Source organism: Pyrgilauda ruficollis, unplaced genomic scaffold, assembly GCF_017590135.1.
Source record: "Pyrgilauda ruficollis isolate IOZ18807 unplaced genomic scaffold, ASM1759013v1 scaffold91, whole genome shotgun sequence".
NCBI lineage: Eukaryota > Metazoa > Chordata > Aves > Passeriformes > Passeridae > Pyrgilauda > Pyrgilauda ruficollis.
The window spans coordinates 762094-788126 of record NW_024531155.1 but is presented as its reverse complement, the minus strand read 5'-3'; the positions used below and the strand labels follow the sequence as shown (position 1 = coordinate 788126).

The window sequence follows — 26033 nt, the reverse complement described above, 5'->3', positions numbered from 1 at the left end:
TCCCCCCATCTACCTGCTCGCCGGGCTGCCTCAGCCCCGGTCAGGAAGTGGTAAAGCTGATCCAGCTTATCAGGCTGCTCCTCCAGGGACTTCTCATGCCATATGGCTGACCCAGGCCCTGCAGCCTCCCTGAAGGCATTCCACTTCTGGATCAGAGTGAGGAGCTCAGAGAAGGACTTGTGATAACCCCGGCGCAGCATGTCTATGCAGATGTTCTTCTTGTATGAATTCCTGTAACTGGGAATACGAAAGGGAGATTTTAAGCCTTTAAACTTGTATTCTGTTCTCCACCTTACCAAATAAGTGCAGATAGCTACAACAGCTTTCAGGAAGAGACCTCTGCAGTTCAGCAGCAGGGAGTGAGTATTATTTCCCCCACTCAAAAAGAGATCTGCTAAAATCTGCTTGCAAATGCCATACCCTAGGGAAGCAAACATGGCAATAATCAATAAATACCGATATATACATTTTAAACATGGTCAAAAATACACTGGTATTCTTTAGCTGATATTTGGTAGAAAAGGCTGACTGATGGGAACCCCCCCCATGTTTACATTATTAAGACAGTGCACAGGGAAAATTAGGGCTCATGTCAAAACAACATATATGTTGTTATATATAACATTGTTATATTTTATATATATATGTAGTTATATATATACATTGTTATACATATATACATTAAATAGTTTTGCAGTAGGACAGAATGGCTTGGCTTAAAAATGTCAAACAAATGCTATGCTGGAAACATATGCCAGAATCATTAGATATTATTTTCCTTCCATTTAGCATATAACTTCAGCTGGTTTACTGATGCAAAAGTTTGATAATTTCTCCCTAATTTTACAAAGTGATGCAATGATGAATTCGTATTGAATTTAGTGCTTTCATAAACTCTGATAAGATATTCATATCAAAAAGTTGTGGAATCAAATATTCTCAAGTGGTAATACCTTTGGAGGTATTATTTATGGAAATAATCAAAATATTTCTTTTATATGGCATGAAACAATCATATTGTGTCCTATTCTGGAGAAAAATATGAGTCCAATGGGACTGCAACACAAAGGTACAGATGTAAAGGCTTGCAGGGATGGTTGTCCAGTCTGAGAAAACCAACCTTTAACCCAGTTAAATGTCAAGGCCACAGATGTGTTACCTTTATCTTGTATATTCCATGAAGTTACCAAACTGTTTTCAAGACTGTCCTTTTAGATTAAAAATGATTTAAATTCAAATTATCTCAGCTTTAAAATAAATAGCGACTTCTGAAAAATGAGATTTATAGTGTATGTAATAAATTCAGGTGTAATAATAACAGCCCAATGAGACTAATACTTTGATCTTAAAAGAGTTACTGCAATTCTTTAACAATGTTGATAAGATGGAAGTAATGTGAAAAACTTCTTCGCTAGATGCCAATAAAATAGACAGCAATGTAAGATGTTGGAAGCAAATAATCTGCATTATTTCATATTTGACATAATTAAAATAAAATCTCTTACTACACAGATGCACATTAATCCTTAACATGTACTTTTCACATTTCAGTTGCAGAACTGAGCATAAAAATATTAAATAATCCTGATGCAATTTAGACCAGACAGTACTGAATTTGTATTTAATATATAAATAGATGTTTTTTGAGATTGAACATCACACATTTCTCACACAGATAAGGGAAAAGATATAACTATTCTGGACCATAAAAATTTGCAACATTTGTCTTATAAACGTATATGAAAAATATGCTTAAACATTTAAGTTTTCATTTGCTAGGATATGCTACATTTGACATACACCAAAGTAAAATATATAGCTTCAAAATACTGTAAAGATACTATGCTAATACCATGCAATGTATTCACTATTTTTTGTATGGAATACCTTTTTTTTTTTTACTGTTTAAAAATTCTATGTAATTAAAAAACAAAAACCTGAAGAGCATAGGTAAAAAATTCCTACCAACCTCCAAAGGCCTAGGACTGAATCCTACAGTAATCTAACTCAGAGGAATGGAATAACAATCTGCATAGCAGGCACACACATGCCTATTTATTTATACAATGGGATCTATATATGTTTGTGTGTGCATGCATTAGATCAGGAGATGTATTGGAAGTAAACAAGGAAGCAGTGCTAAAAGGTCTCAGCAGTCACTACCCAAAATGTAATTCAGGCAATGTTTAACACTCACTGGGCACAGAACCAGTATTCATACCAATAGAAAAACTGTGTCCATGTTATTGTCTGAAGACTGATGTATTTTATTGAATTCAAAGCACATTTTCCCCACAAGAAAGCATTATTAGCAAACCAGTACAGGAAAACAAAGCATATAGTAAAACATGTAATTTTTAAAAACCAAGAGTGTTTTAATAAATCCAATCCCAATTAATGCAGAAATTGAAATAATGCTGAGGTAATCCTACTGTGCAGAGCACATTTTTTTTCTGAGGAAAAGAGGACTGATTTTAGCACACAAGCAATGAAGCTATCTATTGTAAAACCCTTCAAATTTAGTGGCATAAAAATGAAAGTCATGTCAGTTATTATGCACAAAGCACACAATAATAATACTATTGTTTCCTTAAGTTTCTGTAATAATTAAGCTACAAGTGACTGATCACAAATAAATAATAAAACTGGGCAAGAGATTAATGGTATTATGGGGATAAATGGTATCTGTATCACCTAAGAGATCTTGACAATGAAATCTAAAATAGTTACAGTTATCAGTGTTTCCAGATGAAAATTCCAGGGTCCTTTTTTCCCCCATCAGACATTCCTTTTGAACAGAGGCATAGAGTAGGTGAGAGCAGTAAACTTTTCATGATACCTTGAGATAAACTATAAATCCTCAATCCTCAGTCCTCAAAACGCTTTCCATCCTGCTTTTTACGATGTCATGCAGCATATAAAATCTGAGGTTAAGCAGAACAACTCATGTTTTAGATAACTAAAGATTACTTGATTTCCAATATCAGTGTTAAAACATCATACCTAAGGTTTCTTCCAACTCAGGATAGATTAAGATTCTGTGATTTATTTTATAAAATCCCACCCTTAGCATTAGCGTAGTATGTTTCTACATTGATAAGCAACCTTACACTAAGCACTTTCGAACTTTGCTACCTAATAAATTATGATTCATTGTTAAACAAGCGAGTTTGTTTTTCTGCATTGGTCCACGCTGACTTGAGGTTTCCTTTGAACAATTAAGTTACTTCCAGGAGCGAAATGAGAGAAGACTGCCTGCCCTTTGCAGCGCTCGGAATGGAGCCGTTCTCGGGGTTTAATGGTCTCTGGGGGCATCTACTGGAAATGTGGGAAACTGCAGGCAGGACGCGCGGATCCCGGCGCGGAACAAAGGGCCCGGCCGAGCCCCGGCACAGGGCACAGGGCCAGGGGCCACCACGGCGCTCGCCTGGCGCGCACGGCCGCCCGCAAGGCACGGAATGTGCCGGACCAGAGTGAGCGGACAGCTCCGTCAGGTCAGCCGGGTTTCATTTTGAAACTGAATGTGATGTGACTGCAAACCCAAAGTCCTCCCTCCCCTAGGGTGATCAGGAGATCTTGCCACAGAAAAAGGTTTCAGATGGATTTTTTTAAAAAGCAAACTATTTTAAAATGAAATTTGGAGCACCTCTATGTATTTATGGTTAAAACAAAGATATCAATTAATCAGGTTTTAATTTAAAGCAGAATTGATTTGCTATTCTCATCCAAGTAACTCAAGAGATCAGAACCACACTTACCACAGAGCCAGCTGATTCTAAGAATCCCCCGATCCTCTGCCTGTGCAGTCATTTCTGTCATTGCTGCTACCCCATGATGTTGCTAAATGTTTATTTACACAGGCTGGGCAGGGAGCTCCAGGTGGATCTGATCCTACACCAGCAGTTAAGGTGATGCAGCATTAGAAAGTGCTGAAAAATTCTGTGAGCTTCTGAGAGTCTCTGTGTCGTGATGGAGGTTGTGTGTCACAAAAGTTTTCAGCACCAAATAAATAACCAAAAGTTAAAGTTGCCATTTTAGTGGCACCTTGGTACAGGTGACGATTTTGTGCCATTTAATATCACACGTGTGGAAGGAGCTACTTAAGCAATGTGGATCTGTGAACTTGAAAAGACACTGCTGTTAACACTGTGCTTAATTTAAGTGTACTCAGATATTGCTACAGACATTTAAATTTTTTCCTAAACTATACAGCTACTTCAGTAATTTCTTATATGGATTTCTTTTTGCATTATCATTGCTATTTCAAAACAATCTTGAGTCACACTGAGAAATCACAGAAACCTGATTCTAATCTGTCTTTACCAGTAGAAGAATAATAAATAGCAATGTTCAGTAAGATTAATGAAATTACACTGTTGTTCCAGTCTCGAGGACTTTCCTATATTATGGTATTGCACTTTTACAAGACCCTTAAACAATGCTGGGAGATCAGCACAGCACCTCACACCATTCCCTCCAACTTAACATCCTCCACAATAAGGCTATTTGCATTCTACCCTTTAAACTGAAAGAGAGGATAGAAAAAGGAAATTAAGAGGCCAAGAGGCAGGAACTGGTGTTAGAAATAATCAAAACAGTCAGCATAGCATAACAGAATCATTTATCAGGAGCTTAATTCTTTATGCCTCCTGTCTGATGTGGTCAATACAGACAGGCAAAATAAGTCCAGATGGCAGATTTATATATTTATAAATATATATATTTAATATTGGGATTCATATATTTTGATTTTGTAGGGCTTAATTAGTATTTCCACTTAATTCCAGCTGCTGATTACAATACAAGTAGTTGTATTGTACTGTAAGCAATCCCATTTTGTAAAGAACAAAATGGCACGGATTAAACAACGATAGTATATAAAATATTAAAGTGTACTTCCAGTGTAAAATAATTACTCTACCAATTATTATAATGTTTAAAAACTGTATTCAAATAGGTTTCATCCACTTGGGATTTCCTTCTGCAGTTGGCAAGCCAATGACTGATACAAATACCTTAGATAAGCATCACAAAATTATGAAAAAATAATAAAGATATTTTTGCTTATGTTTATTTAAACAAATTTATTTTACTTCCCCCCTATTTTCTGTCTATAAATCTACAAGAAAATTAAAATTACATAAAGTATGTGAATACTTAGCTACTTTTTGCCTAACCTATATGCAAAAAAACCACATTATAAACATGGGAATATCAAAATTTACTCCTTAAAATTTGAAAAATATATGCATTAAGTAAAAACAAATATAGTACATAAAATACAAAAAAGCCAAATATGCTGTAAGAATTTATAAATTCAGGCTGCTCTGCCTAGGAATTGAAAGAGGAATTATTATTTAATTATAGCTGGACAGCCAAAAACCAAGAACAGTTTTGCAACACGGTTGGTGACCCGTGCCCAAAATGAGCTAAATTTTGTGCAGGGAATTGTTGAACACAGAAAGTGCTCATGCAAACACTTGGCAAATATGGAAGGTGAGGTGCCTTTAGCACCCAGGTTCCAGTGGTGTCAGCCCCTGTACTCACACTGCTGCTGTCTACATTGCCACGTCCCTGGGCTGTAACCCACCAAAGGTGAGCACACAGCTAACTCAAAATACATCCATGTCCTGTGCTATCCCAGTTCTCTGGGAAAATTTACCCACACAAGTATTTTGGTAAGTCAAGCCCTCGTACGGTCCAGGTACTCAGCACATTTCAATACCACATACTGCTACTGATACAAAGCTATTTAACTGCATCAGGGCACAGCCTCTTTAATCCTGCTTTAAAGACTGTCCATTTAAATACTTTTCTTTTAATGAAATATTTACTGCATGGTAATATGTTAAATTGTAGACTATAGTAATCTCATTAAAAAAAGATATGACAGTACAGTAAATGCCATTAAGCAGTAATAGACAGCTTACACTTCAGAATATTTTACTACTAAGGCTGAGTGTTAAATTACATTGGGGTGAGGTGCCTGCTTTTTAATTACAAATTACAGATTTGAAATAGCTAATATCTTATTACAAAAAAGAATAAAATCCACAACCCCCCAAAATGTTACAAAAAGGATTCCCTATTCTAATTATAAATAAAAAATATTGTACAACAATTTGTACACACCATGGGAGGGAAAAACAGCACTTGGAATTGACTTGTAATAATACAGATTTTTTAAAGAAGAAAAGCTTTATGGAGCTATGTATCCAGAACTATTAACAGAAAGATGAAAATAAAGCATATATTAATAAAAAGAGGTTTAGGTACTTTTAACTAAATATATATATATAGGTACAAGAACTTTCAGCTTTAACAATGCAGAGTTTTTCATCTGCTGCCTCAGTCACTGGATTGTTGTCAAACCACACTTTAACCTAAATCATGCAATCAGAGATGCACACCCTGTCAGTAGGATCCTGCAAAGAACACATATATTGAACTCACTTCCTTTTGTTCAAAGCTACATAAAATGAAAAATTAATCAATTATAAACATCAAAGGATGACACAGAAAACGTGTTTTAAAATGAATGTAAGCACTGTAATAATTAAGAATCCTCATTAACCCAGAAAATGGAAATATAAATTTAGGAATGAACTTTTGAAACATTCTATCCCTAAACATAAATGCAAAAACTAAAGATAAAAGTTCTACCCTTTTAAAAATGTTCGTCTTACAAAAGTACACACACCTGTGATTATTTCCAGAATAATCAGAAAAAAACATTATCTCCATTAATCTTTCCGCTTTTCTTTCTAAATTAATAATGTTCCTTAACCAAAAGTAATTCCAACCATATTTTATGGACTACTATTTATCAAAATGAAGTATTTCTCAACTCCATCTTTTATTTCAGAGCTCACCTGACGGTCTGAGAGCTAGAAACATGTGAGTTTGGAATCCTTTCCATTCGACTTGCATGATATCAAAGCAGTTGTTAAATTTCTCTGCAAGTTTTTTTACAGAGAAACATAATTATGTACTTTCTGTATCCTCTCAAGCTGCTGTTATGAAATTTCATAAAACCCCCTACAATGTTCTGCATTTATTGCAGTATTGACATGAACAATTCCCACAGTACTTTTGCTTTTGTTTAGGGGATCTCTTGTTTAAGTCCCCAGCTGAATACTCAGTAGGATAAGGACAAATAGACCACACAGAGACTGAGAAGAAAGGAAAGGTGAGGATTTTACACAATGCAGGATTCATTGTAAAAATTGTTAGGAAGTCATGACTGTACGAAGGCAGATTAGACATTCTTTCTTTGTCTCAGCCTCTTTTTGTGTGTTAAAGATGCTTCACCTTTATGGAGTGTTTTAAAAATAGAAGTCAGTTGTGTACTGCTTGTGTATTATCTTCAGTAGTAAATATTGTTGAACTACTGAGAAATGAAAGCACTAAAAAACTGTAAGACCAAACTTAGTAAAAACAACAAGTTACATAAAAAAAGAAAAACTTCAGCTCTGTGTTCTTCTTTATTAAAGTATGTCATGTATTTTATCTTTGCAAGAGTTTGATGAGTTTTTGCAAGTAAAATTCTGTTTCCTCTATACTTGCTAATAGTCATGAGAATCTGTAGTTTGCACCTTCCCATTAAAAATGTATTGTATTTTTTGAAATTATTCACCCCGCCTTTTATCCAGATCATGTCTTTGAAAGGAGGAAGTAGATAATAAATGGAATAATTCATGATTTCCCATTAAATATGAAACTTTCTTTTGCAGAGTTTAGAAAATGAAGTTCTACATAATGTACAGAAGTTGATTAGAACTTTTTTTAACCTTTTCAAGAAAAATCTTCCACATTACACAAATGCACAGAGAAGTTTCTTTAGGAAAGGCAAACCATTCGCTTCCTACACAGTTCTGTTCTTCAGATCACTGCCTAATTACACTAAATAATATGCTTATCAGGCCCAAAATTCACAGAGATCATTCATTTGACCAAAAAGAATGTGTGCCTCTAAGTTCTAAAATCTCTTTTTGAAAGTTGTTTAATAAACATTGAATCCTGGTCATGGCAAGCGAGATTGTTAGGAATTATTCAGACTGAAAAAAATACATATTTAAATAATATTGTGAAAGGAATTTAAAATTTGTCATCTAGCTCACTAAGTGACTTGTGCCATCTCCCTTTCCACAACCAGCAGGGAGTTTGGGACAGAGTGCCTTAATTTAAAATTTCTTTTACCATGAAAGGATAAATTTCTTTGGTTCTGATTTACCCTCTTCCATAGTTTTTAGTATCTAAAAGTGAAGAAATACCCTCATAAAATGTAAATGAGTTTACACAACATTCCACGAGTTTACAACCAGAGTAATGTGAACAAAGAGGCCATAAGGTCCTTACAGGTCCTGTCCAAAGACTGACATCAGGAAGAACAGCAAAGTCTTGCTAGGACTGAACATGAAAGGGAAAGAAGTTTACTTCTTTCTCTGTTTGCTGCTATGTCCTTGAGCTTGCCTCCCTCCCTCTGTCTCCACAGCATTTTACACAGAAGAAATGGAAGCAGCCCACAGCAGTGCATCATTGGAACCAAATCAATCAGTCCAATCAAGGGCTGAAATACAAGGGAAAAGCAGAATCTGCTCCTATACATTATCTGTCTGCATCTCAAATTGCCTTTTGAAAGCTTGTTAGTAATAGCAGATGCATCTTGTGCTTCCTTGCCTTAATCCCATACCAACAAGATATTTTCCTCACCTTTTTTCTGGTAGTGCTTCTCTTCCTCGAGAGCCTCGTTTACTAACAGAGAAATAGTCAATCTACCCTACAACATAAAACCCCTGTGCCTAGACCAAGCCCCTTCAAATTGGGAAGCCTAGTAAAAATTTCAGGTAGTGAAAAAGACAACATGGCAATATGATGTCAAAGAGGCAAAGGTCCCCATCTATTTTTTGAGCAACCTAAGAAGTCACCTTTTTAATTTATGTAGTAGAGGTGACAGCTACTATAAGTATGGGTTAATCAAATTCCCAATCAGCTATTTGTGTTCAGCTTCCTTAAAGCACTGGTCCTTCAATGCAAAAGACCAGAACACAGACAGATAAAGAAGCACATAAATAAAAACCTGAGTACTGAAACTCTCATGATTGAAATAACTAACAAAGGACAAGGTCAGAAAAATCCCAGTCTAATAGTAAGGCTTCCTAGTCCATCATGGCTATGATGAAAATGCAGAACAAACCTTCATTGTAGGTTTCATTCATTCATTCTCCTCTCCCATCAGCCCACAAATCCCATTTTTCTCCCTTAGTGAACTCTCCAGATCATCCCACCCTCTAGTCAGGTGAGGAAGTTTCTCCCTCTTTAGTCCTGGAGGACAGATAGGGCTCAGTATTTAGAGATCACTGGTAGAAGACAAACGGATGTAGGAAATAATTTATTTCCACAAACACTGCTCTAACACTTAATCCCTCATAAATTTTCCCACATTTTTTTTCCTTAACTCTACCTAGCTAAATGCTGACGCTGAAAAGAGCAGAAACCTGGGGAGGCTAGTAAATAATTTTCAGTCTCTGACTGAAGAATGGAAAAATAATCTTTTATCAGATGGCACCAACAGAAGTTTTAAAATGGATGCCAGGTCACTTCTGTTCTGCAGTTGACATCTTCCTGTAAAAATGCTGCCTCAGGAATCAGTCCCTAACATCTCTACCTCATCCTTTGTACAGCTTTCAAAATTCCACAGTTCTCCAGTGTGGTATTGAGTGGTAAATTACGTGTCTAGCTGATCTGATCACCTTATGATCTCTTTATAAGCAATGTAGAAACAGGTGCTTCAAAAGTCTCAATCACCTTATTCTAAAGCACTTGTTTGGATCCTGAAAGATGGGGCTCAACTAATCACAAGGCTGGTGTTATTAACCTGGATCAGTCAAACTTGGGTGAAAGTCCCTCTGCTCTTTTTTCAGGGAATTTACAGAAGCTGTGCTTCACTGTATTCATCACTCCTCACTGCTAGAGCAGAAATTTCATGTGCCATTTTGCAACCAACAATCTGAAAAGTAGTTTAATGATCCATCTTCCCAGTATTGGCAGAGATGGCCAATAGCTGCTCTGGGGGACACAGCACACCTGAGAATTAAAGCCTTTGCCTTTTTCTAATCCTAAAGTGGGGCAAAAACATCTGACAGAATGCATGTAAAAGAATGTCATCACCTGCCTGAAAAAAATTCATCTCAGAGCCTGTCTTTACTGACACAGATTTATCAAGCAAGCTTTCCACAACACACTGATCCACCACTCATGAGACAGAAAACACAAATTCAAATATTCTGCATACTTAGGTAAGCCTTCACCATCTCTGTATAACAATTTGCATTTCATTTGACTACCAGAGCCTTGAGGACCGCAGAACTCCATCATCCAACTCAAATGTATTTAAAATACAAGTAGTAATATCACTAATGGAATTATTTTTTTTTAGTTACAGCTAAGCAAAGCTATTCCTCTAATCAAATACATTGCAAAGTTTCTCTTTCTAGTCTTCAACTCTTTTCTGATGACATGCTCCTCTTTTGACAACTTTCATTTGTATGAAGAGGAGAGAACTGTTACTTATCTTTCTGGCCCTGACAAAAAGATCAGGAAACAAGAATGACAATATCAAATTCTGGCCCATTTTAGGCTCTAAACTAATTTGAAGATTCAATCCTGAAATCAATCTCTTGATGAAAAATGGTTTATTTCACAGTTCATCGTGAACTTCTTGACTCTTAGTTCAGTCATATGAACTTTTTTTAATTTTTACTGCAATTTGATTTTGAGCTGTTAATGACTTGGTGGAGTCAGGACTAAGAACAGAAGGTATCAAGGGAAGCACACTGAAGGCCACAGGAGTCAGCCAACCTCCGCATACAAAAGCCTGCTTCCTTGGCAAGAAAGCACTCACATTCTGCATTAATGAACTTTTACTTTTTTTTTCCATTTCCAGATCCTTGCACCACAATTACTTCTTATTTAAAGTCTTTCAGAAGGAAGCAAATCAAAATCAATGAAAAAACATAGCAATATCCGGTTTTAATATAATTAAAGTACTATCTTTCTTAAGCACTATTTTTTCTCCCTCATCTATCATATCAGCCTGGGACAAAAAATTATTACAAAGAAAAAGAATGAAAAACATCTCCTCATTTTTCCACAGAAAAAAGATTATATCATAAAGACACTTAATGGAATTATTCTCTTTTGCTGAAGTTTGGAACACAGGACAATATTTTACAATACAAGAATAACTGCAACCTTTTTCCTTCAATAGTTCATCTCAATTTTAAGGAATATTGAGAAGGATAGAATTTTAGGGGAAAATTTTAAAGAATATTGTTTTTTTCTATAAATGTGATACTACCTATACACTCCTTTATTTAGAAGGTAATAAATTTGTTGTTTGCCTAATGTACACTTAAAAGAAGGGTAATTAATATTAAGCAGAAGTGTGGCTACAAGAATTTGTCTTCGTGCAATAATCACTGGCATATAAAGTTAACCTCAATATTAAACAAAAGTACAGATATTTATATGTCAGAGGAAGGTAATTAGGTCCTTTTATAAAGAAGTGTAATAATCTGCTTCTGGAATGGAAACAATATTGAAAAACTACACAGCATATTACAAGCCATCTCTCATATTTTTAAAATAATAATACCCGTTGCCTGCTGAGATATACCAAGCATTACACTGATTTTAGTAAGATCATTTATAGACACGGCATTGCCTTACATAATAAATTTGGTTTAGGTTACATTTGATCCATTTAGCTTTTTCCAACTATATTAGTGTAGTACTAATGTAACTGCAGTTAGTTTGCTACCTTTTGTTTGCTCTCAATTGATTTTATCAAGGTTATGGAAGAGCATTAGTAAATTATACATAGAGAGAGAAATTTTGTAACTGCTGATTTATTATCAAAAGCTAAAATTCCAAGAGAATTAAACGCACAGAACATGAATGTAACCTTTTAAAGTAGGTACTTAAAAATCTCCACAGAAATACACCAGAATACATATGATATTTCAGTTTAATCTTCTAAGAGGCTTTGGTAACTTTGGAAAAATCCTCTTACAAAACTGTAAGAGAACTCCACTTTGTGTAGGTATTGCAGAACAGATGATAAAAGTCTTTCTTCATTGTGGATGTCCTCGCTGGTTTCCTTTTCCACAACGTTCAGACTCAGGGTTCAGATATAAAAACATCACTTAGGAGGATTTTTTGCATTGTTTTTTTGTTTGTTTGTAAAATGCACTTTGAAGTCCCAAGGTCTTCCTAAAATAGCAGTGACCTCTTGTGTATTACCTAAGAGTAATTGTGTGCCTCGTATGGTGTATGGAAATCCACTGGGGCTGAGGACTGAAACAGCTCCCTGGGAAGGCAACTCAGCCTGTGACAATTGTTGGAGTGTAATGAGCAGAGCAGCCAGTTCCAGAGCTGCTGTGGAACCAGGTGGACGGTAAGGGAAGGTGCTCACTTCTGTGCTTGCCCCCTGAGGTCTGATACTTGCATAATTTTCTAGATTTCAATGTGGAAGTTTTTAGGGAAGGTTTGCAGGCATATTCTTAGGCTAAGAAGGAGAAAAGAAGCATGTTTTGCAAGAAACTAGCTGGTGGAATTCCTGTCTGACTGATAGAATGTTTTTATTCTGCAAGGGTGATCTTGCAATATTCATTGTTAAGGTGCCTAGAGCCCTTGTATATGCATCCTTTTATTATTTAAATATTGAAATAAATAAATCAGCTCACTTAAGCAACCAGCAATCCAGTTTGTTAGAATTCTTTCATTAATTTTGATGGTGCTGAACCCCAGATCTGTTAAAAGACTCGGGAAGAATAAGTCAGTCATAGTCTCTTGTAACTTCTAAATGTAAATACCTCAGCTGTAAAAAAATCACAAGTTATCTAGATTTCTTTCATTCACTGGGTTTTTAAATAACTAATGGGGTATTAAATGCTTCACCACAGAATTCAGCACTTGGGCTTGGCTAAATAGTAATTCAAAATTATGAGAAATGTGTATGTCGGTACACTCAGCTCCCACCCCAAAGGAGATATTTCACAAAGGCTCAGAAAAAAAAGAGAAGGAAAAAGGAAAAAAAAAGTCAGCACAATATAATTACTGACACAATCTTAACAATAATGTTACAAATCTGATCTCACTGATAAATATACAAATTAGTAAAACCAAGGAGATAAATGCTTTGATATATGTAACATCAGGAGAAATGAAACATCATTATTTAATATCAACTTCAATTTTTAAATGCCAAGTTCCACTAAAAAGGGTAAGGCCTAGGGAACTTTAAATTTAAATTACTATGATGACTAGAAACAAAGGAAACAATAAACTTATGGATGTTAAAATGCCTCAAAAAAGCCAACTTACACAGCAGCTTCTTGTGTTGACACCCCTTTGATATTCTTCGCCAAATAATCATCTATGGCATCTTTGTCTTTGATCAAATGAATCCTAAATTTAAATGAAAAAAAATTAAAAGAAATACTGTAAGGTGCTAACATAGACTTCTGCAGCATGTATAATATATTATCATTGCCAAGTAGAGCTAAACACTGGAATATTGACAAAGTAATATATCAGACATTCTACAAGCATTCTAAATATCTTTAATTTTTTGGTCAGTAGCTAGTTCAAATCTTCATTTGAAGAAAGAAATCTTCATTGAAAGAAAACAGAGGTGATATAAGCTTTCAGGGGATCTGGTTATCTGATATTTCTGTCTAAACTAGAAGAAATTGTGTATTAGCTAAATCAGTAATAATTGATTAAGCTATCCATATTTAAACTGTTTCCTAAATCAAAACTGTTACATTTTTGTATTATCAGTACGGACCAAAGTGGTCCAATCTATTTCCTATTTAGCTTCTTCAAAATTAAAAAACAAAGACAAATCAAGAAAAGAATTCCCAAATGCAACTCAAAAAGTTTCCTTGGTGCAATGCAATCTTTTAATACTGCTCCTGGGTTCCACAGTTTAAGTAGCATAGTGCAAAAGGTGCTCCACTGAGGGGATAATTTGAAGGTTATCAAAATAAAGAGCAAATTTCAGGATGCATGGATCTAAGTTTAAAATTTGAACTGTGCACCATTTCACCTTTCACTTCAGCCACCATATCTTTGCATCTCCACTCTAATACACACGAGAGGCCTGGAAAGGGCAATATGCACTTACTGGCCATAAGGTGTATATAAATAGAATCTGATGTCCCAACTGTAAAGGATGTTATCTTTATAAAAGTAATGTGAATTTATTTTCATCCTTCTGAGAAAGAGCACAAAGATTGTCTGGTTAATCACTCAAAGATAAAAGAAATTCAGCATTAGTGTTCCACATAAATCCATTACTTCGCTCTTTCTCTGTCTGTATTACACTGCTGTCTTTCATTACAGTGATGGGAGTAAACTCTTTTCATAATGTTAGCTATTATAAGTGTCATGCTCCTTATTGCTCTGAGAATACTGAAGACACTTCACAAAGTTCATTTAAATGAAAACAAAATAGCTAAGCAAAGCAGAGTTATTTTGACATATCTGTATTTAAAACAACGTAACAGTGAAAACTTCCCTCACAAATAGTGCTGTTAAATTTGTTCCAGAAGTTACTGCTGCTGAGTGGCACCATCAGAGGCTTGTGCTTCGAGGCTGCACTTAACACAATCCATGGGAGTGGCTGCTGATGTACACCTTATGGATATTGCCATGAAAATTCACTTATAATCAACAACAAAATGTTTTCAATATCAAAATTTTCACACCAGAATAATCAGCATTTAGGAAGATCTTTGGAAGGAGAGAAAGTCAAAACCCCCAAACAGAAACCGTGAACTACAGCAGCAAATTGCTATCAGCTTACTGCAATTCGATCCACACTGCAGTTAAACATTTCAAAATGAAACAAAGGAAAGCCTGATGCCTTTCCATTGTCTTTACAAAGGTATCTTAATAAATAAATTTTAAAAAATCAGAGGGAAAGCCCTTAGAATCATATACAGTTTAAAATGTCACCTGCCTTCTAGCCAAAGTATTAATTTTTGACTTCTGATTGGTAACACCCTCAAACTTAAAGAAAACTACAGTCAAGGGAAAAAAACCATAAGCAAAAACTTGCAAACTAATTACTGTCTTACAAAGTTCTGTAATAACCTGCATTGGACTGATGCAACTACAAACATGGTCATCCATCATAAAGAGCTGAGCTTACTAGAAAGAACAAATACTCATCTCACCCAGGCTGTTATTCTAGCATAGCAATAACACAGAAAACATGGGCAGGTGATACTTAGGAAAAAATACATGAGGAAATTCCATCAGCTCAAGAAAATCATTATGGCTTCCTATATGCAATGAGAATTAAAAACATTAAAATTAATTAAGTAATTTATCAATGTGAAGAAAAGAGACTGTGACTTCCAATGGACATTGTTTCTTTTTACAGAATTGAGTTGAAGATGGCATTAGCTAAAAGACACCATTTCTTTTCTTCCAGAGGTTGTCACTTTCCTTTTCCAAGCTACTTTATCCTTTTTTCTCTGGTGTTTCCATAATTACTCACAGTACTTCATAAAGTGTACAAAAAGAGTCTACTTCACCTGTAAGTTGGCTCCTATTTAATTTTAAATCACTCAGTTGCTAACAAGAAATTAATTTTAATCCAATGGACACCTTTTTTTTTTTTTTTTTCCTCTTTTAATTGTGGAACTTTCCTAAGAGAGAATTTCCTTGCCTATGATTTTTGTAGTTTTAAATATTGCGAAAAAGCAAACATGATTTCTCACTGTGGCACAGCTGATTGAAGCTGTTCACAGCAAAAATGATGCTTTGAAAAAGAAGAGGTACCTACCTTGCAAACTCTAATGGGGGGCAAAGAGCCTGCTCTATGAACTTGGGATGCTCCCCTGGGCTTTGGAGGACTGCTTGAGGCAACACGTTCATTTTCACTAAAACAAACAAACAAAACCAACATTACTTGAAACAACCCCTTCACAGCAATGTGGTTTCTTTTCCTTCTTGTGCTGCTTCCCGGGCCACTCTCTGTTATTTCCAGTGCATTAAAACCCAACTGCAGTTCCACACAAATTGCAGCATTACTTCAGCAGGACATAGCACTGGAATGGTCATTATTTAATTTTCCATGGATTTCTCTCTTTCACTGAGGTGCTTTTGATTTCCATAGGAATAGCTGATTCAGGAACCAATAACTGCATGGGATTCATTTGAGCTATCTCATTTACTTCCTCAAGCTATCTAGGTCCAAGTAGTGATAATATTTTAAGTTAATACACAACATGGACAGATGATGGAATACACAGAGTGCAAAGCAACAACAGGCACTGTGTTAATGTTCAAAATCCTACATAATCATGCTAGAAACAAGCTTTTGAAGGGAAAAAAATGTAAGTAATGCTATACTTACAACACAGGGTTTTACTTAAAACAAAAGCCAAAAGCCTCACAGTTATTTAGAATCTTCTAGCTTGTCATCTTGAAGTACATAAATGCTAATAGGACTTTTTTGTCATATAGAGCTACTGTGTTTTTTCCCCAAGTATTCAGTCTACACTTCCTACCATTAAAGTTTCAGCTGCCAGTTCCTTCATTTTGCATGTCTGTGATTTGAGGACGTTAGCAGCAGGAGCACCCTTACTTTTAAATTTGGTTTAATGTAGGTATTGCATGCCCTGCTGGTAGGCCTGAAGGCATAAACTTTTAATAGGGATGGAAAAACAGAATATAATAAGAAGAGGGAAAGAATTTAACTATTTGCTACATTTAGTGAAAGGAAATGTATTTTTTGGGAAATAGGTATTAGATATGAATCAATTTGTTACTGAATGATCAGCATCAGACTAGCAGATATTTTATATATTAGCTTTTCTGGGATCAAAAGCCATTTCATTGATGCAGTATTTTGCTGTGGTTATATTGAAGTAATTTTTAAATTTTGTTACTTAGAACTGAATAATAAGGAGAATTATAGTTTGAAAGGATGACAGAATAGGATATTTCTCCTAAGTCATTCTTTTGGGACCTCATACTAATGATAACATTTTTTACTGAAAGAAAATAGATATTATTTATAGATAAACTGATCTGCAATTAGAGGCAGCAAAGCTTAACAGAAGTGTGTCCTAGAAAATAAAAAAAAATCAATAGAACAAAAAACATATGGGTAATTCATCACTATAAAAGATTACACTTCTCACAGAGAACGACAGGTTTGTATACAAAAACTATATAGAAAGGAAAACCCCTTTTTAGGAAGATGCTATTCCGTGAGAAATAGTAACTGGACTTTGGAACAACAATACTGAAGCCCATAGGAGATGCAAAGCTTTCTACAAGCTTCTTTGTTGTGAGGTGTTAAGTGGGAAAATGAACACAGCCATGCCTTAGTGGAGGCTAAGGAATTTGGCAAGCCAGAGGGGCTGACTGCAGCTGTGGGGCAGAAAAGGGGGAGGAAGCAGCTGAAAGGAGACCCCCACAGAGCCACTGCAGCCAAGGAAAGCTATTGACAGGGAGCTGTAACTTAGGGACTGCCACAAAGCACCTGGCTGGAGCACACAACAAGTCCTCGCTGGCACACACGCTCCATGAAATCAACTCTATGGGAAAAGAGGCTATCAGGCACACAGGTCTCACATGAGGCACATATGCAGACATTTTTCTTAGCATGTTTCTGCCTCACAAGGACTAAAATACTGCCCTCGTTCCTATTTCAAAGTCAAAGCTTAGGAGAGGGAAAAAAAACCCCCAAGATGCTTCATAATAATGCAAACTGAACTTTTATTTTAGATGTGGGAGATTGTTTTCAGAGTGAAATGGAGAGTGTATTTCTCTCATTTCCAAGGTAACTAATTCTTACAGGTAAATTACAACCATAGACACATGACAGAAGGTGCCACGTTCTTCTGAAACCCATACTATTTCAGTCGTGTAAATTTCATTGTTGGTCATTTAAAGACTACTTTACATGTTTTTACATCCTTTATGATAAAGTCCAAGCCAAGTCTCATTTACTTAATCAAACACCCACAGAATTCAGTGAAACATGAGGTGGTGCAGTTTGTTTCTAAAGAAGTGCTTCACTGAATCCCACAATGGAGGGAATCTGCCTATGGACTGTAATTGCTCCAAGGTGTACTGAAGGTAAAACAACAGCTGATAGCCCAGAGCAAAGGTGCCTTTCCCGGCACCTTTTGGGAAACCCCTTTGCTCTTCCTACACATTTTCTGAGGTATTAACTGGAGGCTGAGGATTTCCCTCCCCGGGAAGGAGGAGAGGAAGCAGGGATGGATGGATACACCACACGGCTGTCTTTGTGGGCATATGTGCTGCTACTTGGCACCTCGAAAGATAAAGGGACATCAGAATGTGACAGGACAGACTTACTGGCACGCTGCTTTACTACACTGAAAGTAATAGTGTAAATTGATTAAAAAATAAAAACGAAGCATACATTTTTGAAATCTACAGCCAGAGTGATAGATGTTATTTGTTCCAAGTGACCCGGACGAGGTCACGGCCTCAGCCTGACCCGTTTCCTCAATGCCCACGGTCCTTGCGGCGCTGGGAATTCAGCCGCCATCTGCTGCTGCACCCGTCACCAACCACCGCCCAGGGACACCTCAGCATGTGCTTCACCTGCCCCGCTACACCCCTGGCCCTTGACTCCGGTACCGATAAAATGTACCCCCATCAGCCGGAGCTCCCCGGCGGACAGACCTGGGCTCATGGCGCGGCCGCAGGCCGGGCTCTCTCTCCGCGGCCCGGCCCTTAACGGGACGCCGCGGCCTCGCCATGGCGACGGGGGCGGGCGGCGCTGCGGCCGGGCGGCGCTGAGGGCCGGGCTCCCGGAGCTCTCGCGGACCATCCCACCCCTTCCCTGCGGGGCTGGGGAGGCACTTTAGCCCGGTTAGACCCTGGAAAGCGCGGGGGCTGTGAGAAATCGGCACGGCCCGAGGTGTTGGTGTGCTTTCCAGGAGCTCAGGTGAGCTCCGAATGAGCTGCCTCAAACGGGAGCGTCCCTCAAAGCTGAGCGAGTTTCTGAAGCTGGCACGCAAAGAGCCAGGATCGTACGGACACCTAAGGGAGTGTGGGCAGCCTCTCTGATGCTAAAGGGTCACCTGCAGTGAGCAGGTTTTCTTCTTTCACAGAATCAAGAATGGTTAGGGTTGGAAGGGACCACAGTGGTCCTCTGGTCCAACCTCCCTGCTTCAGCAGGGTGGTCCCAGGGCACATAGCACTGGATTGTGCCCAGATGGTCCATGAATATCTCAGTGAGGGAGGCCACAATCTCTCAGAATTATCAGTTCCAGTGCGTGGTCTACACAGCAAAGAAGTTCTTCCTCATATTCATGTGGAACTTCCTGTGCATCATTTTCTGCTGTTGCCTCTTGTCCTATTGCTCAGCAGAGCACCAAGCAGAGCCTGGTCCATCCTCTTGGCATCCCTCCTACAGATACTGACAGACCTTCATGAGATCCCCTCCCAGTTGTATCAAGCCTGAACAAGCTCAGCTCCCTCAGCCTTTACTTGTAAGACAAATTCTCCAGTCTCTGAATCATCTTTGTTGCCCTCCATTCTTTCAGGACCTCTGAACCTTCCTGAAGTCCTTCAGGACTTCTGAGTAAGGGAAAGAGCAAGTAGAAAAAAACACTAGACTGAATCTCTGAGTAAGTGACAACATGAAGGCATTTGGTTTGTGGAAAATGTCCTCACCTTCTGTTGATGAGGGTTTGCTGCTTAATTTAAATTTAATGTTAAAGATGCACATACGGTCACAAAGGAGCTGTTCTAAGGGGCTGGCCTGCTTGGATGTCTGGGGACTGGTCAGAAGTGGAAATACTGAGAAAGGAATCAATGAGCTTTTGCTAAGTGCAAATGAAAACTGTAAGAGAAACCCAATTGGGATGTTACAGAATATAAAGAGCGGAGATTTGTCAGTGACTTCTCTTTGTGTTGGAAACTTGACACTGGCAGGACATCATTTTATTAGCACAGATTTGACCTAGTTTTTATTGCTACAACTGTTCAGAAAACAGGAATGTCAGAATCAATTGCTATAATCTATTTTGGAAGGATCAAGTGGACAGAAAGCACTTAGAAATGGCATTACCTGTTTCTGAGTTGATGGCAATCGGAAACAAAGAATCTTGCATGTTTATGGGTCAATGTTCTAGTGGATAAGTCAGAAGCTGACAGGGTACTTAGCTGATATCAAATCACACTATAGCATGACCTATGCCTTACCCACCTACAACACATAGGGAAAGCACTGCTGTACTGAGTGAATTTCAGTCTGAGTGACATATGCTGAAGGTCTCGTGCTGCCAGTGTTAAAATGTACTTGGAATTTCAAAATATTTAAAATGTCAATTTCCTAATTCTTCAAAAAATGTTGCATCCAACACAGAGGAATTCTATATTAGACCTCAACTTGTCAGATGAAAAGGAATTGATCACAGAACTAAAAATTAGCCATAGCTTAGGTATAACTGATAATGATTTGATCACATTTGATATGTGCAAACAGAATTAAGTCCAAGCCAATAATGCATATACTTAATGCTTTGGAAGTGCTAATTTTATAAAGGTGAATATTATTATAAGGTAAGTCTGTTGGGAGAAGAAATTTAATCTGAAGTAGGAGAATAGTAATTGGAAGGGGTTTAAGGGTGGTAGTGCAGATACCCACTCAGCCAGAATGCCACAACTGAGGAATATGTTTGCTGAAAAGCCAGGGTGGTTTACAAGGCAAACATCTGCAAAACTGGAGAAAGAATGTGGTGTCATTCATGTATGCTGAAAGGCAGGAATTGTAGAAAATTGCTGTGGCAAGTAAAAGGTTATGAGGGAAATATACATATGGTCAACTGAGTTAAAATGAGGAAATTGGAGGGGTTTTGCAAGTATAGGATACAGGTAATTATCTGAATAGCAAGAAGACCATATTAAGACCCAAAGATGAGGGCTTAAACCTTAATCAGTGAGAAACTTCAAACGTTGAAGATACATATACTTGTTCTGTCATTTGGGAAGATGGCAGCTGTTGTAAATATGTTGTTAAATATGTTGAAGAGTTCTTTTCTGTTCAAAGATGAGGGAGAATGGTTCAGTTACTGAAAGAAAACTTCCATTAAAGCTTTTGGAATGAACATGTCTATCAATCATATTCAGAAATTCTTGAAACACTAAGACTTTTTTAAGGACGGTGAAGCTAGTATTGTTCTAATACTTTAAAAGAATAAATGGGATAATAATAGTTTACCAATGTGACATTGATCAGGCAAAATATGGAATAGACAACATTGTTAACTCAGTTAACAAATAATTTCAAAGAAGACAGACATTTCCAATTACTGTGGGCTCCTGCTAAAAAAATCTTTATATCCTGGCGAAAAAATAGAGTCTGGCAATCAGACTTTGCTGTCTTAATGAAGCTGCAGATTTTGCTTATTGATGTAATTTAATTTGACTTTAGTAAAGCATTTGACTTATTATCATTTGGCTTTTTGTATTAAACACTTCAATGACACAATTGTTTGTATCCTGTACATAAACTTACAAAGAAAACTTGTAAAAACTGAAAAGATAAACCAGCAGATTTAAAATTACTCTTAATATTCTGGAATGATATCTGAAGTACTTCACAAGCAGACATTTATGCCATGGCTACATCTCCTGTGTTAAACATATATAATTCATTTTACTTGGAAGCAAAATAAGAATTTTTTTTATGGAGATGTGTTCAAAGGATCCTGCATGCCAAACAATATGTAAGTTAGAGAGAACACTCTTTAGCAGAGAATCAAAGGCAGTCTACATCTCTATAGTAATATAAAGAGGCAGTAGCCTTTCTCTGGTTAAGGATGAAACCAACTCCTATTACAATGCTGCGTTCTAGCACCAATTTAATTTGCCTAGAAATGTTTGGCCTGCAAGTCCTGAAGAGAAAGGATGTTGGTTTATAGAAAAAAAATTCAGTTGCTAGCACTTCTTTGTTCCTATCATTAGAGTAGGTTTTCTCCCAGTTCTGTAAGCAATGATAATGACCAAGGAATGACAGTATTTTATAGCAGATACTCTTTTCAAAAACTGTGTGAAGAATTAATTTGTTTGAAAAAAAAAATGATTTCAGACATTGGCTTATTCAAAAATGTAACCTAGCTAGGCAAAAAGTGCAATGTATTGATTACTATGAGTAGCTGCTACCCTTAGGAAATATGTTTGTGCACCTTTAATGGTTACATGGAAAACAAATTGCTGTGCTTAAATGTGGCAATATCCAGAACTTACCAGGACGTATCTGGATACTCCTGAATACTGAATACTTGAATACTGCTCATTTAAAAAATAAGTGTTTTGATTCCTGCCTACCTGTTCATCTTTGGTCCCTGATAGTTCTGATTTTCCTGTTACTTATCCACCTGTCCAGTACACAAAAATGCCTCAAACCTGAAGTGTCCCCAGTCCTTTTCTTTAGAATGGAGGGAAGAGGGAGAGGCTTGGTGAAAACTAAAGTATCACGGTGAAAAGTATGAATGAAAAAAAAAGGAGGAAAGGCCAAACTGTTAAAAATACAAAACCAGGGAACTGGAGGGTGGCAACACTGAGCATGCTACCAGGTAGCAATCAGTGCACATAGATTTTCTTGGCATTTCCCTGAGAGCACCTAATAAGCTTAGTCGTGAATGTTGGAATTGCAAATAATACAGCTTTGCAAAAGTCATGCTCTTAAGTCTTTATATCATGCCATTGTAAGCTCTATATTGTACATGCATTACAGAGAAAAGTGCCCCAGCATGCACTTTATATGTTATGATAAAATGAAATTTATGCCATCAATATCTCCTCCTGGTTCTGTTTACTTATTTCAGATATTTTATAGGTCTGCATCAGATGGATTTTCACCTACTGAAAAATTTGTTACAGTGCCAACTGACTTGTTTGGCCTTTTGAAAGCTGTCTAGAAAGATTTATATAAAAAGTTAATCAAACTACATCACTGACTCAGCTCATCAGAGCAACTTTTTCATCACCATAACAATATCTTTGTGACATCTAGCTTATCATCATGAATTATGGGGGAAAGGATAAACAACCCATTAAGAAATTAAAGGCCCACAAAGGTGCATTTTGATAAAGGATAAAAAAAACCCACGGGGTATGTATAATAAAATCTCTCTCCCCTGAAGAGTGATTGTTATCTTTCTTTCATGAGCGTCAAAGACCTGGAGCTTCTCAGTGCCTCAGGCAAGTGAGTTTGAAGGTCTCCTTCATGATTGAATGGGAAATTATAATCAGAATTAGGTTATGACTGTTTATCTTATAGAGCATTTAAAAAAATGTTTTATGTGTAGAACTGATATCAGTAACTGAGAGAAAAAGCCACTGTAATCACATTTAGAAAACTCCATTGTATTTTCAGTATTCAGTCTGTGATTATCTGTTTATTCTGGTGTATGTCGGGACAAGGTGTTCCATGAAAAACTAAGCTAAATAGTTCTAATACATTAATTTGTATAGTCTTCATTCTGTAATAAATGGAAGCCTGGGTAAAAGAACAGTGATGTACAGATAAAGATGTCTTTACAACCCCAAGAGAAATAAGTCATTCTTAAATAAGTTTTCATTTCCTGAGACAAAATATGCAGCCAATATTCTTCCTGTCCAGCAATTAATTATGCTTTTCTTTATCCTAATGGAAGACAGCAGTATTTACATCCTTTCACACTCCTCTGAGTGAATTTCATGATGCTGTGCGTGGTATGGCTTGTGGCTGAATGAGAATCTAACTAAATCAAGGGAGGTGCAATCAAAATGAATGACTTAAGCCATGACAGTAGAATTATCCTGTACAGTTCTGTTCCTTGTATGATAAATTATGCTTAAATTGGTGAAAAAAATTATTTGAGATAATAAGAAAGACTGCCAGCAACACATGCTCATATTCAGCTGGCAGATAAATTATTTTTTTCCCCAATAAGCTGAAACTCCAAAGTTTTGCACTTGGTCCCTGAAAATTGTTTGCTCTTAATTGCTGTTAAACTCTTCTTTCATTATCATTTTCTATTTCTGGCCACACCCATTGATTGCATCTCATCTAAAACAGTGATACAGCCAACAGCAATTATTATTGCAGGGAACATCTAAAACACTGATACCGGCAACAGATCCCTTTCTGTGATAGAGCCCAGCCCTGAGACCTGTGTGCATTAGTGCAGTGTAAATGATAACTAACAAATAACAACTTGCTAACTACAGAGAACAGATGTCTTTTGAGGTTGGCAGATCTAAAATTCTCTTTCTAGATGACTTCTGGAGCTGTGTCAGTGACAGCCAGCATTGCCTTTGGCCTGTTCTCTGTTAGCCCATGATTTATAGGATGTGTTAAGATGGGAGAATACCCAGTAGAGCTTCACCTACGTTTTAAAGGCTTACCTACAGAGGTTTATAACTTAAAGTAGCAGGAGTGAAAAGGCATGGAAAGGTCATGTCTAGGAAAATAATGTGTTCTTACACAGTCTAAGGCAACATTTAAGTGTGTCATGCCAGAGATAGTTCCCATCCTTTGGGTTCAGTAGGTCTGGTGATTAATGGATGTTTATGCTCCACTGTGTTAACTCCTTTCTATCCACAAGACTAAGAAATGTTGCTCCTTTTTTGGTAGAGTTGGTGTTTAAATTGAATTTTGGAAACTTTAGGGGTGAAAAACACTTTGTTATGCACTTCCACATCCAGTACCACTGGGTACTTACCTCCAAACTTGAAATTAGGCATTGTGATAAACCTGTCCATTATACTACTGGAACTTTGTCATAGTGTCCCTACCAAATTATTTTGTGGAGGTTTCTCGTACATTAGATTGTTGTTATCAACCAGACACAAAAGTGATACTGAAATTACAGTGGAGGCCATTTTAACATTCCCTATCAGTGACATGAATATAGGCCTCATTTATTAATTGTAGCTGATTAGCCACAAGGCAAACATTTAATTAAACCTTGAAAGACAATAACATTGCACATAAATTATCCATTTAAGAGCACATAGGTCTTTATATTTCATTAAAAATTGTTTAACCAAAAACAACACATCTAAAGTTCATTCTGTATTTGCACAGCATTTGAAGTCAGAGAATTCCCTAGTGCATTTCTGGGTTTTTTTTCAGACATTTATTTCTTTATGTGTTTTGATTTGTATTTACTTACCATTTGTTCATGCTGTTTTCCTGATTAGTCAGACTACCACTCAAATCATGGGTTAACAATTGATTTAAAAATTCCTACCAAATTATTTACTTTTAAAATTATTTCAAAATAGTCTAAAAGATATGTTAGGTGATTATGGGATTCAGAAAAGCAAAAATCCAAACAAATGTGGTGTATTATTGCTATACATTGAAGTCTTCTCTTTGGAATTATATTTGTTCAATGCAGCTATTTTCTGTTCTTCTAGCACTGAGATTTTTTTTCCTGCAAGAATATATGCTTATTGTTTTATATATTTTCCTGAATAGTGGCATATTATATTAAATGTATTTTTAGATTTAAGCAGCAAAATGACTGCTTAAGAAACTGTTATATTAATCTAAAATTCAGTTTTCCACAAAAGCCCCCTACTTTTCATGAGTTTGAGAAGATCATTATCTGCTCTGTGACGTGACTTTAAGAACTGAGAACACCCTTAAAACATTTGTGGTCAACCATAAGCTTTGTGGGCAGGTTAATTTTTTTTTTCCACATATATTTTCTACCTGGAACATTTTCTAAATATTGTAGACTGAGGCAAAGATATCTTAGAAGTAGTCAAGTAAAAAAAACCAAATCTGATAAAAATAAAATAAAAAAAGGTTTATATACTGTAGTGCACTGATTCTTATTTCATACCATTAATAAGATTTAGAGCCCAACCTCAAAGTTATAAGAGCTTGATACTAAATTCTATTTCACTATCCTGTGATAGTTTTTAAGGAGCATAGGGAAGCATGATGTGAGGTATACTTGATTTTCCTT

The 26033-nt window shown here is 36.6% G+C and overlaps 1 protein-coding gene across 1 annotated transcript in view; it reads right to left on the bottom strand.

Moving 5' to 3' along the window:
- TTC29 (tetratricopeptide repeat domain 29) overlaps nt 1-15951 on the bottom strand; it is a 122696-nt gene extending 106745 nt beyond the window's left edge. Inside the window, exons 1-3 of the mRNA XM_041489252.1 lie at nt 15860-15951; nt 13387-13470; nt 14-237 (exon numbers count right to left, since the gene is read on the bottom strand). Coding sequence (XP_041345186.1) covers nt 14-237; nt 13387-13470; nt 15860-15951 — 400 coding nt within the window. The remainder of the gene's footprint in view (nt 1-13; nt 238-13386; nt 13471-15859) is intronic.
- Nucleotides 15952-26033: the final 10082 nt, after the last annotated feature.